Here is a 14,088-nt window from a genome sequence, read left to right on the forward strand (position 1 = left end):
ACAGTAGCACAGAGCCTTCAGGCCCAGCCTGAGCCTTATAGCAAGGCCTAGCTCATAACAAAGCTGAGACATGGCTCTGTGGTAAAACATTTTTTTAAAAAAAGATATTTTTATGGTTTATTTAACTTTATTTTATGTGCATTGGTGTGAAGGAGTCAGATCCCCTGCAACTGGATCTTCAGACAGTTGTGAACTGCCATGTGGGTGCTGGGAATTGAACATGGGTCCTCTGGAAGAACAGTCAGTGCTCTTAACCACTGAGCCATCTCTCTAGCCCTAGAACATTTCTTAGAGAAACCTTGTCTCAAAAAAAAGTGTGTGTGTGTGTGTGTAATAATTTCTTCTGAGTCATTTCCCACCTAAAAGTTTTGCTGAATTCCTGTTAGCCCAAAGATAAGGCCTCAATTTCCCTTCCCAACCTTCTACTTTAACCTCCAGAATGCTGGGATGGCAAACAGAATGCTGGGATTGTAGACATCACCACCACACTTGTTATCTTAGGACATAAAACTATCCAGCACAATTGACCCTTTATCAACCTGACACATAAACAAATCACTGTAAAGTCACAACCTTTCTTGTTTATCCCCCAGGTCACACATTGAAATAAACATCACAGTAGAAAATATTTTACTAACTTAAAAAAATCCCACAGCCTTACAAATTCAGTCTTTTTTTTTTTAATCCAAATTCTCTGTAAAACTCCAAAATCTCCCATTTCACAAATGTTAAGTCTCTCAATGTGGGCTTCTGTAACATAAAAAATAAGTACTTTTATACTTCATCAGGGGAAGAACCAGGGCAAATTACAATCTGAATGAAGCAAAACCAAACTCCAACAGTGTAAATAACTCAACATCCAACGACTGGGACACACTCACAATCTCCTGGGCTCCTTCAAAGGGCTCAGCTCATTTGTGCAGCTCTGCCCTCTACAGCACCCAGCTTGTCTCCTTGGCCTCAGCTGGCTCCACTCCACACCTGCTGCTGTTCTTGGTAGCTACTCTACGGTACTGGCGTCTCCAAAATGCTGGAATCTTCTCCCGAAACTAAGCTAAACTTTCACCAATAACCTCTCCTGGGAGAGCCTAGCATTCAGGGACTCTAGCATTCTACACAGTGCCAACCCTCAGCTGCTCGCCATGACCCCTTCATGCCTTCAAAATCAGTACCACCTGGGTGACTCATACTACCAAGATCAGCTGCCAGCCTGAGGTACAAACCTTGGCCGTTTCTGGAACACAGCTTTCTGTGTGCTGATCCTGAGGAAACACTTCCCAGAAGGCTTCACCTCAGTGATATGCTTAATCACATCTGATTACTTTGACCCATTGTTCCAGCAAAGCCAAAGTTATATTTTAGTGATTCTGGTCTCTCGTTAACCACAGACAATTCAACTCCAGCTGACTCAACACCACAAATTCTTCACACACAAAGCCTGGTTAAGTCTTTGCTTCTGTCTGACACTTCACAAACCAGGCCTCCATCACCTGCACTGCTTTCAACATTCTTATCTTCCAAGCTCGCTCAGAACAGCCCACTGAGCTCTCAACACTCGATGACTTTTCTAGCCCAAAGTTCCAAAGTCCTGAAACAGTCCTCCCAACAACATGGTCAGGGCTGTCACAGCAACACCCCACTACATTGGTACCAGTTTGTCTTAGGATTTCTATCGCTGTGAAAAAAACACCATGACCAAAAAGCAAGTTGAGGAGAAAAGGGTTTATTCTGCTTATACTTCCTTATCAATGTTTACCGTCGAAGGACGTCAGGACAGAAACTCCAGCAGGGCCGGAACCTGGTGGCAGGAACTGACACAGAGACCATGAAGAGATGCTGCTCATTGGCTTGCTCCCGTATATTGCTCAGACTGCGCTCTTATAGAACTCAAGACCTCCCACGCAGGGATGGCCCCACCCACAATGAGATGATCCCCCATCAATCACTAGTTAAGAAAATCACTAGTTACCTACAGCAGGATCTTATGAACACATTTTCTTTTACTTTTCTTTTTTCTTTCTTTCTTTTTTTTTTTTTTTTCCTGTAGTCCTGGCTGCCCTGGAACTCTCTCTGTAGACTAGGGACTGGCTTCAAACTCAGAGATCCTCCTGCCTCTACCTCCAGACTGCTCGGATTAAAGGAGTGCGCCACCACTGCCCGGCAGGTTGCTGCATTATTAACTGATGTTGTTGAGTGCCAGAGTAAAATATTTTCCACAGTTATTTTGGGAACTATTCTGGGCGGTTTTCAGAGCATTGCAACAACCAGGATGCTGTATGGGATTTATTTGACCTTAAAATACTGTGTAGGACAGATGAGGTCCAGTTTGTTCTAGATTTCTACTGGTCAGATCGCTTTCCCCATTGGCAGCAGCCTGCATGCCTAACTCCCCCTCCATGAGTTTGCATCTTGACAGGATTTGCTGAACCTGCAATTGAACTTTGGGTCATCAGTTGTTGCTTAGCAACATCAAATCCCACAGCTTTGATTTTCTTTTTTTCTTTTTTTTTTTTTTTTTTTTTTTGATTTTTCGAGACAGGGTTTCTCTGTGGTTTTGGAGCCTGTCCTGGAACTAGCTCTTGTAGACCAGGCTGGTCTCGAACTCACAGAGATCCGCCTGCCTCTGCCTCCCGAGTGCTGGGATTAAAGGCGTGCGCCACCAACGCCCGGCTCACAGCTTTGATTTTCATCATTATTATGTACTTTCAAAAATTTTGACCAGAATAGGGAGACTTTGAATTTAGCAAGTCAGCCCAGAAGAAGATCGATGAACAAAATCCTATATAAACTGATGCTCAGTTTCAAATATGTTTTTATTTAAGGACTCATCTTAGGACATGAATAAAATTCTGTAATGTGTATCTGTGCCTCACTTTTAATATCTTATTTTATGCCCTCCCAGTCACAACCAAGATGTTACCTCCTGGTTTTCCTTTCCTCGGAAGCTTTTTTTCCCTTCCAAAGTATGTCTTCTCTTCCTCAGAACCTATTCAGAGAAAAGGCAACCTGAAACCCTCTTTGGGAAGAAAAACAAGATAAAAATATGAAGCTGATTCTGAGACTGCATTGCAATGTGATTGGAATGAGTAATAGTTTCTCATTCTGTTTAGCATTTCTCTCCACCTATCAAATGTGGGACTGTGCCATGTCTGCCTCGGTGAGGCGATATTACGACATGGCCAGATAAATAGCACATTGGGGGGATATCTATATATTGTGGCTTTCACTTTTCTTTGGAGTCACAGGTACACGTGGGTGGGTACACGTCAGACAAAAGCTATCAACTAGAATTTATGATTAAAAAAATCACTTGCAACTTATGGAAGCACAAAGAGACCTCGATCGTTGGAACATAATCTGACAACTACAAAGCATTCACATAAAGAACCAGAGGGTCGGGAGGAGACGGGCTACGAATCCGCAACGAGGGCTGCAGTGGTCTGTGGGTTTTGGCGCTTAGCCACGCCCCTTACGTCAGGTTTCTAGCCTGCACCCCCCCACCTCCCCCGAGGCTCGCCCCACCCGCGGGGCCTGTCACGCTGCGTCCTTTCCTGCGGGAGCGCAGAGGGACAGTTCCTGCGCCTGCGCATTGTGTCGCTGCGCGCCTCCGAGGCCGCCGCTCGTGCGTCCTCGGGCTCTTTGTGCGCATGCGCGCTCGTACTCCTCTCCCCGCAGAGCACGGCTGAGTCAGTCAGTCTGTCGGAGTCAGTGTTCGGGACAGCCTGCGCCCGGTACTTCGGAGAGTCAGCTGCTGGATCTTCCTGTGTCCCCTCCCACTCTCCCGCCCCACGTTTCTCTTCACCACTCTCCCGCCCTTGCTCGCTCATACAGCCATGGCGGAGTCGTCGGCGGCCACTCAGTCCCCGTCAATCTCCTCGTCGTCCTCTGGGGCCGAGCCGTCCACGCTCGGCAGCGGCGGGAGCCCCGGAGCCAGCCCCGCCCTGGGGGCGAAGAGCTGCGGCTCCTCGTGTGCGGGTGAGGCGCGCGGGGAGCTCGGTCCCTGGGGATCGCGAGCGACCGGGTCTCCGGGCGGGGGCGGGCGACCCACCCGGGCCGCGGGCGGCTTCGGCCCCGAGGCGGGTGTTTGAGGAACAGGCAAAGGGGGAGGGGAGCGAAGGACCGAGCCGCGGTGTGGAAATAACGGGGTGTGAAGAAACAGGTTGGGGGTGGGGAGGTGGTCTAGAGAGTGTGGGCGTACATGCTGGCTCCCCGCAGGTGAGAACGGAGAAAGGCTGGGTGAAGGGAATGGATCGTGTCCGGGAGGCGGGAGAGCCCCGGGTGGAACGGGGCGGGGGTGGGGGGCTGACTTAGTGGAGGATTAGCGAGCTTCAGTGGATTGTGACAGGTGGGTCGTAGGAGAAATAAATGCTGTTAGGATTTTGAGAGGAGTGGTGGTGGAAGGGATGGCGTTGCAGGTTTGCAGACAGGTGTTGACACAATCTTACATTGGGTGATGGTCCTCCAAAAAAATTGTTTTTGTTTGCCAGGAGGATCAAGAAGTTCTATTACCGTTTTGAGCTAAACTGAATGCCAGATTTTTCTGAGGCTCTGAGGTAGAGGAGGCGTGATGAGAATAGCACAGGAAGATTTGGGAGGGAACTGCGGATAGTCCAAGATGGATCCTTGGCTGCATCTGCAACACAGCCTGCTCTTCATGGGCACATCGTGGGGGTGGGGGCACGCAATGAGTTGCTGTATTCTAGAAGATAATAAACACAGTCATGCCAAGCCATCACCATGTTTTGATTTCATGTTTTCGATGGCCTATTCTCGATAGCAGTGTAACAAAAGGGAACGTTTACTGCGGGGAAAAAGAGGAGAAAATTCAGACAAAGCTTGGTCTGCTTGGACCCCCTTTTCCCTTGTCTGAAAAGACGAGGAGGGACGCTGCCGGCCTCCTTTAGTTTCTATTGTATACGAGTCTGCCCACTGGTGAGAGCTGCCAAGCAAACACCCCTCGTGCAGAGATCTGCAGTGCAGATGCCTTCTTGAGGAAAATATGCCCGCTGGCAGGTGGTGGTTCTTAAAGGAACTGAGTCTTTGGCGGAAAAAAAAAAAAAAAAAAAAAAAACGTGATTTGTCAAAGGAAGAATTTTGAGAGGTTTAAAAAAATGCTTTGTTATCTCCAGCGCACTCTTGAGTTGATCATTCTAATGAACACAACGTTCCTGATCTTAGCATTAAATATATTCTCTTGTGTTTCCTAATACTGACTTTCCACCTGTCTGAGAGCTTTGTTGCCCTGCCGGATCTTCCAGGGAGGTTATAGCCATTTGGGTAAATGGTATGGGAGGAAGCTTCTGCAGATAAAGGAATGAGGCAGCATATTTGGAGCCCTGGTTCTATTTAAACCAGCAGCATTTCTCCAAATTTTTGTGTTCTGGGCTAACTTCCAAATGAACAGTGGCTTTCTATAACTTAGCAACTTGGTCCCTTGGCTTTAATTGCATCACTACTTACTGTTTGGTTAGCCTCTTCCTATTCGCAATTTCCAAATTTCTGATATAGATCTAGGTTTTAGAAGTTTGCCGTTTATGCTCAAAATCAGAATTTAAGTATTGAGCAATCATTCTAGCTAACAGCCAGGGAATTAAAATTTTAATCCTGACTATGATCAAATGGTGAAAAAAGATTTTAAGACAAAGTAACTCAGGCTGGCTTTGAATGCAAGATGATTCTGCCTCAGCCTCCACTGGGACTATAGGTGCATGCTACCACACCTAGCAAGAATCAACATTTTTATTCTTTTAGTGCATTAGCCCCCTTGGTGCGTCAGAAAAAAATGTAAGCATATACTGCCACCAAGTGAATTGTATATTAGCAATACAAATACACTAACATGCAGTATTTCTGTTAGCTTATGTTTCTGATATCTTTTGCTCAGTCACATTGTCACAATTTTATAATTGTCATTTCCCTGAGTATTTTTGATTCAGTCTCCTTCTGGAACATTCATATCCCAGCAGGCCTTGAACTTGTGGCTAATTTTCTATCTGAGCATTTCAAATTCTGGAATAATAGGCATGAGCCACTATGCCAAGCTATCTTGCTTTTTTTGTTGATTTGCTTTATCTTGTTTTAACATACCTCTCTTTGGTTTCTCTGTGTAGCCTTCAATGTCCTGAAACTTTAGATTCTCTCAAGTGCTGGGATTGAAGACGTGTGCCACCACTGCCCAGCTTCCAGCATACCTCAATTTGATAGTGGGAAAGATGCTAAAATGAGACATTTTTGTCAACAGTGAAATTCATATCTTGAAATGGTATTCTGAGTAGCTGGGTTTGCACACTGCACTTTCCTAATAGTATAAATCCCCCAACATTACCCATTTTTCTTCATTTTAGTATAGAATTGCTATTTTTGACATCAGTTGTAGATATTTTGTCACTATTGACACTTAGTGAGGTTTTCTCTTCCCCTTGTCTGTTTTATGGTACTGTAGATGGATCCTAGGTCCGTGTTTTTGCTAACACACACTTTACCACTGAGACACACTCCTAGCCCACCACTGGCACTTAAAACAGTGTCTGGCTGTTGTAACTACAAAAGTACTCAGTAAGTTTCTGTTGAATGAATCATTAGGTTTACAAGCTGCAAAGGAACACCCGAAATAGACACTAAATGAATGTCCAATCATAAACTCCTCCCCATTGTCAATTTACTGATATTCAGAGAGCAGTGATAGTTTCAGTGACCCCAGCGCAAGATTCTTGTTGTTCAGGTGACTACTTGAGAATATAACAGGCTGTCTTAGGGGCCTAGTGAGAGACAGTGGATAGGGCACTTGCTATTAAGTTAACACCCTAAATTAGAGCCCTTGGACCCACGTGGTAGGAGAAAACTGATTCTCACAGTTGTTCTGACCTCCCTAAGCACTACACTCTGCCTTCCTTACACAATGGTTTTTTTTTTAAAGCTTTATTTTTATTTTTGAGTTTTATGTGTATGGCTGGTTTGTGCCTGCGTGCATGTCTGTGCACCACCGCATGCAGTGGCTAGAGGAGGCCAGAAGGGGGCGTCTGATTTCCTGGGACTAAGTTTACAGATGATTGTGAGTCACCTTGTGGGCGTTAGAATTGAACCCAGGGCCTCTGAAAGAGCTGCCCATAACTGCTCTTAAGCACTGAGCCATCTCTCCACCCCCTCACATATTTTTTTTTATGTTTAAAAATAAATCATGTGGGCTGGAGAGATGGCTCAGAGGTTAAGAGCATTGCCTGCTCTTCCAAAGGTCCTGAGTTCAATTCCCAGCAACCACATGGTGGCTCACAACCATCTGTAATGGGGTTTGGTGTCTACTTCTGGCCTTCAGTCATACAGACAGAATATTGTATACATAATAAATAAATATTAAAAAAAAAAATCATGTGACCATGCCACGGTGAAATACATTTGTATTCTAACCTGAAGAATCATTTTTAAAACGCTGGGTGTGCTGACATATATCTTCAATCCCATCACTCAAGATGCAGGGGCAGATAGATTTCTGTAAGTTAGAGGCCAGCCTGGTCTATATAGAAAGAGTTCCAAGCCAATCAAGACTTCATAATGAGACATTGTCTCAAAAAAGCAACAACAAGCCGGTGGTGGTGCACACCTTTAATCCCAGCACTCAGGAGGCAGAGGCAGGCGGATCTCTGTGAGTTCGAGACCAGCCTGGTCTACAGAGCTAGTTCCAGGACAGGCTCCAAAGCCACAGAGAAACCCTGTCTTGAAAAACCAAAAAAAAAAAAAAAAAAAAAAAAAAAAAAAGCAACAACAGAAAACAAAGTCTTTTGAAGTACCTTGGTGAACCTGAATGTGGTACCTGTCATCTGCATTTTTCATATTGAGACAGGAGATTCATCAGCCTGGTGGACAATACTAAGAGACCCTGTCTCAAAAACCAAAGACACTGCAGTGAAGTCACCATTTTTTATAGCCCCTTCCTCCACACTTTTGTTTGTCAGAGAAATAAGATGAAATTTGTTAGTCTAAAATTTAACTTTTTAAAAATGGCTCCTAAAAATTCTGCTGTGGTTGTAGAGAAAAACATGCAAACATTGCTATCAGTCTTGAATTTCATGCTCTTTACTAAGTTTTTAAGTTGTTTTTAGTTAAGAGTAAGTGTTGCTTAATATCCTGAAAAAGACTTTGTCTTTGCTGACCTGTCCAGTAATGAAGTTTAGGAATAGTGGTCTCTGGTTATAGGTAGAAGTGAGTAACTCTGGCCCAGTGTGGCAGGTGCTGAAGAGCAGCAATTCGTGATAGTACTCTTAGAGAAGGGGAGGGGCCAGGATGCCTTCCCAGATTTCTGCCTTTGAAAGAGACTTAAGGTAAATGAGGCAGAAATATGTAACATTCTTTTTGGAGTGAGAATTGCCCAATACCTATATTGTTAGGATTTATTTTATTTTATGTTTATGGGTGTTTTGCTTGCATATATGTCTGTGCACCTCCTTAGAGGTCAGAAGATGGTGGCTGATGATCTGCAATTGAAGTTACAAACAATTATGAAACCATGTGGTTGTTGGGACTAGAACTCAGGTCCTCTGGAAGGGCATCCAGTGCTCTTAACCGATACCTATCATCTCTCCAGCATTGTGCCTGAATTTAAAATATGTTTTTAATAGCTAATGACATTAAAATTTCACAGTCTGCTAGAAATTACTTTTCTGAAAATTACAATGTCAAAATAAAGCTACATTTCACTTTATGAAATTGGCTCAAATAATAGCTTGGGCAATTGAAAAATATTTTGTTTTAACTATTTGAAACTTTTTTTCCTTTTGGTGTTTTGAGACAGGGTTTCTCAGTATAGCTCTGGCTGTCCTTGAACTCACTTTGTAGACCAGACTGGCCTTGAGCTCACTGAAATCCACCTGCCTTTGCCTCCCAAGTGCTGGGATTAAAAGCATGAGCGCTGGCTGGTTTTGGGTTTTTTTTGTTGTTGTTTGTTTTTTATTTATTTATTTTTTGAGACGGTTTCTCTGTGTAACAACTCTGACTGTCCTGCAGCTCTCTCTGACTTCGAATTCACAGAGATCCACCTACCTCTACCTCCAAAGGTGTGCCACACCCACATCCTTGGGTTAGGAGTTTTTTTCATTTACGTAGTTTTATTTCATGTGCTTAGGTGTTTGTCTGAGTGAGGGTATCAGATCCCTTGGAACTGGAGTTAGAGAGACAGTTGTGAGCCGCCATGTGGGTACTGAGAATTGAACCCAGGTCCTCTGGAAGAGCAGCCGGTGTTCTTAACCACTGAGTCATCTCTCCAGTCTGAGTTATCTCTTTTGGGGGGGGGGTTCGAGACAGGGTTTCTCTAGCTTTGCTTTGGAGCCTGTCCTGGAGCTAGCTCTTGTAGACCAGGCTGGCCTTCGAACTCAGAGAGATCCACCTGCCTCTGCCTCCCGAGTGCTGGTATTAAAGGTGTGCGCCACCACCGCCCGGCCAGTCTGGGTTATCTCTTAATAACTGTTGTTCTTGTTCGAATCCTGTGTCTTAGTTTCTACATCATTAAAATGATGATAATAGTTGGTGTGAAAGCCGGGCGGTGGTGGCGCACGCCTTTAATCCCAGCACTTGGGAGGCAGAGGCAGGCGGATCTCTGTGAGTTCGAGACCAGCCTGGTCTACAGAGCTAGTTCCAGGAAAGGCTCTAAAGCTACAGAGAAACCCTGTCTCGAAAAACCAAAAAAAAAAAAAAAATAGTTGGTGTGAAAATGAGGCACACAGAAAGAAAGGGCTTTGCCTGGAGAGAATGTTAGCAAATAGTAATGACTGGTGTGAAGGGCTACAGTGGAAATCAGCAGTGTGAGCTAGATGTTTTTGCTGTGTGTCTTTAAAAGCAAAACACTTGAAACCTGACTTTTATTAACAATATCTAACACTTGATGCATCTGTAAGTTATAACTTATCTGCACATAGAATAGTAGTTGAATTACAAGTGAAAAAAATCCCAGTCATCCTGAACAATAAAAGAAAATTATTGTTTCCGATGGTACTGAGGTGTGAGTGCAGGAGCTGGCCTGTGCTAGATACACAGTCCACCAAGGAGCTATATATTCCCTGCCCCCCTCCTTTTTGGTTTTCCAAGTCAGGATATCTCTGTGGAATAGCCCCTGGAACTCTCCTCCAAGTCACAGAGATCTACCTGCCTCATACTCCCAAGTGATCCAGCCACTTTTGTAAATATTTATTTTTTAATTTTAGTTATGTGTTTGTGTATAGGTATGTATATACAAGTATAGGTTCCCCTAGAGGCCAGATGTGTCAGAGTCCCCTAGAACTAGAATTATAGGTGGTCGTGAACCACCCAGTGTGAGTGCTGGGAACTTAACTATAGTCCTCAAAGACATTATGTGTTCTTAACTGCTGAGCCATCTCTCCAGCCCTCTCTCCAACCATTTAGCAGCTTGGCATGGTGGTTGCATTTGTCTTTAATCCCAACACTTAGAAGGCAGAGACAGACAATTCTGTGTGCATTCAAAGTTAACCTGATCTACATATCAAGTCCCAGCCTGCCAAAGCAACATAGACCATATCTCAAATATTGTAATTGTAATTCTTGCTTGATACCTGTTTGTTATGTAATTTTACTATGTTAAAGTTAAAACCTTCCACAGGGAAGTGATAGAGCATGCCTTTAATCCCAGCACTGAGGAGGTAGAGACAGGAGGATCTCCATGAGTTCGAGGCCAGCCTGGTCTACAAAGTGAGTCCTAGACAAACTCCAAAAGCTATAGAGAAACCCTATCTTGAAGAAAAGAAAGAAAAAGAAAAGAACAAAAAAAAGTTAGAACCTTTCTTTTTATTTAGACAGAAAAGGGGAAATGATGTGGGATTCTCCTCTGTATGCTGTGAATATGTTTTATTACTATTGGTTAATAAAGAAGCCACTTTGTCCTATGACGGGGCAGAATATAGCAAGGCGGGAAATCCAAACAGAGATAGAGGATGAAAGAAGGCGGAATCAGGCAGGTACCATGTAGCCACCCAAGAAGCAAGAGGTAACAAAACACGAGCCTCGTTAAATCATAAAATAATAGGAATGGGTTAATTTAAGATGTAAGCGCTAGCTGGGAATACACCTAAGCCATCTGCCAAACGGTGTTGTAATTTAAAAAAAACAAAAACAACTTGTTTCTTAAGTGGTGGCATAATATCAGTATGCTTAAATATTTTCTGTAGCATTCTGGCATAGTAAATATAGTTTGGATACCTTACAGATGGTTGTCACAGCAGACATATGTAAGAGATAGCAAGAGTGGTCATGTCAGAATAGTCTACAAACACCCACTGACTTTTTATTATTATTATTCCTGGAAAAGAAAATTTTTCTTTGAATGCTGTTTTCTATTGAGTCTAAATTCATAAGTAATTTATTTACTCAGCTCATAAAAGCACTTGTCTACATAACTTTAATGGATGCACCTTAACCCTAACTGGAAATCTCCAGGTAGTTATTTACAAGGTTTATGGTAGAGTTTCAGTCTTTTTATTTTGTTATTTTTGTTGTTCATTTATTGTTTGCACTGCTTTTGTATTGAACGAACCCTTATTGCTTTTTAGTATTTTAGAGATAGACTAAAAACCATAGCAGGAATGGTGTGTTGATTTGTTGAATTTGGCTGTGAGGAAATTGTTCCTCATGATATGCCAGTCACCTGTTCTACTCAGGTGAGTGTTGCAAGCATTTGTTAAGTGAAGTTTGGTAATGAAGGAATTAGTGACATGGAAAAGAGATAGTCTTAAAACTGATCATTTCCTAGTTCTTGCCAAAATTACATTGGTTCCAAATAAGTTTTATGTTAGTGACTATGTGTATAGTAATCATGTATACCTAGTGTGTTTGTGCTTAGCCTTCTAAACTTTACAAACTTTTGAAAAACATAATTGATAAAGTGTTTACCTGCTAAGCTGTGGGTTCAGATCCCAGTACTGCAAAAAATTGAAAAGAAATTATTTTTTTTATAACTTTCTGGCCAGGTATGATGCCATACATATTTAATCCCAGCTCTTGGGGACAAAGATATGTAGACTTATGTGAGTTCCAGGCCAGCCAGGGCTACATACTGAGATCCTTTGCATGAACAGGGAACAGGAACCGAATCCAGAAGCAGGGAGAGAGAGAGATCGTGCCCTCTTTGTGTTGGCATTTATAGTATAAGAGGCCATGCCCAAGTGGGCTGGTATCTTAAAGGCTACTGGCTAAAGGAGTTCCTACAGCAGGGACCCACATAAAAGAAGAAAGGAACTAACTTAGGTGCCTGGCACATACAAACCCACATATATAAAGCCCACATACATAAAACTTTGCACATGCATACTTTTGTCGGGAAAGTTTTTTGTTTTTGAGACAGGGTCTTTCTGTCTAGCCCTGATTCTCTTAAAACTATTTGAAGATCAGGCTGGCCTTGAACTCAGAGTTCCACCTTTTTCTACCTTCTGAATGCTGGGATTAAAGGAATGCCCCACCACACCTGAAAAGTAATAAATACAGTGTTAAAAAAAAAAAAAAAAAAACCTGGATCGGTGAGATAGCTTAGCTCAGTGGTTCTCATCCTTCCTTATACTGTGACCCTTTAACACACTGTTCCTCATGTTGTACTGACCCCAAACGTAAAATTGTTTTCTTTGCTACCCCGTAACTGTAATTTTGCTACTTTTACGAATCATAATGCAAATATCTGTTTTCTGATGGTGTTAGAGGACCCTTGTGATAGGGTTGTTCATCTCCCAAAGGGATCTCAACTTGAAGGTTAAAAACTGCTGATAAAGGAACTTACTGCCAAATCCAGGGTCCTAGTGAGGTCCCCAGAACCCATGTAGTGAAAACAGAACTGCCTCCTGCAAGTTGTCCTCTTAACATCCACACTTCCAGGCTAGTGACTTGGATGGAAACAGAACTGTCCTGGAGAAATTTTGCAGTCTGAGTTAGGCTTTCATCTCTACTAGGAAATCACACTGGTACTATTCCTTCAAATGGTTATGATGGCCCTTTATCTCAGTGGCATTCTTACTCTAACTCCATCATTCAAATCTGCCCAGAAGAAAAATGTCAGACCCAAATTGGAAAATGCTCTGCAAAATATCTTGATTGGTATTCCTGAAAATTCTCAAGATCAGGGATTGGAGAGATGACTCAGTGAGTACAAGCACAGGGACTTGAGTTCAGATCCCCAGCACTCATGTAAAAGCTAGGTGTGGTGCTCGTGTTTGTAGTTCCAGCACTAGGGGAGGGAGCTTTAGAGACAAGCAGATCCTGGAGTTAATGGCCAATCAGTGTAGCCAAAGTAGCAAGCCCCAGGCTTAGTGAGGGGAAAGAAGAGTGGAGAACAACAGAGGAAGGTATGTGATGCCTGCTTCTAGTCCCCACATGCTTGAGTAAGGGCATGTGTGTCTTGAACTTGCATATACAAACCAACATCACACACACTTTTTCAAGATCATAAAGCAGAAAAGTCTGAAAAACTGTCATCTTCTGCAAGTTAAAGGAGTGATGATGACAAAATGTGATATCCTGCATGTGTTCTTGGCTCTTTAAGAGGGCATTGGGTCTGGGGACATAGCTCAGTTGGTAAAATGCTTGGCTAGGATGCACAGAGTCCTGTCTGTTCAGCCTCCAGCACCATATAAGCTAGTGGTCGTGACACATGCCTGTAATCCCAACACTTGAGAGTCTGAGGCAGGAAGATCACCAGTTTGAATCTAGCCTTGATTACATACTGATTTCCAATCTGCATCAAGTTCCAGACTAATCTGAGATGTGTAGTACGATCCTCTTTTAAACCTTGAAAGAGACAGAGTATAAACGAATAAAGAATGCGTACTATACGCTATCCCTTGTGTTCACTAATGATATTGAGTCCTTCAGTTTTCTTTTTCCTTCCTTTCCTCTTTCCTTTTAGACCGGGTCACACTGTGTCACCCTGATTGGTCTCTCCAAGTATCAGCATTGCATGTGTGAACCACCACCACTCCCGCTTTCCTCAGTTATATTTGACTATAATTTCTCTAGTTTCTAGCATCCAACCAGATTACAAGTTGTCTACATTCAGTCTTGCCAAGATGTTGTGGGGTTTTTTCCTATTTTGTACCTGGATTATAA

The 14,088-nt window shown here is 43.1% G+C and overlaps 1 protein-coding gene across 3 annotated transcripts in view; it reads left to right on the plus strand.

Annotated features, from left to right (window-relative positions):
- Window positions 1-3,646: 3,646 nt before the first annotated feature.
- Window positions 3,647-14,088, plus strand: part of Rtn3 (reticulon 3) — a 54,958-nt gene continuing 44,516 nt past the window's right edge. For 2 of the 3 annotated variants that reach the window (XM_057778623.1, XM_057778625.1), the window contains exon 1: window positions 3,682-3,975. In XM_057778623.1, coding sequence (XP_057634606.1) covers window positions 3,834-3,975 — 142 coding nt within the window. In that variant the 5' untranslated portion in view covers window positions 3,682-3,833. Of the gene's footprint in view, window positions 3,976-14,088 lie in introns of all 3 variants that reach the window. The other variant, XM_057778626.1, reaches the window with a different exon arrangement.

The sequence above is a fragment of the Chionomys nivalis genome, chromosome 8, assembly GCF_950005125.1.
Source record: "Chionomys nivalis chromosome 8, mChiNiv1.1, whole genome shotgun sequence".
In the NCBI taxonomy this organism is placed as follows: Eukaryota; Metazoa; Chordata; class Mammalia; order Rodentia; family Cricetidae; genus Chionomys; species Chionomys nivalis.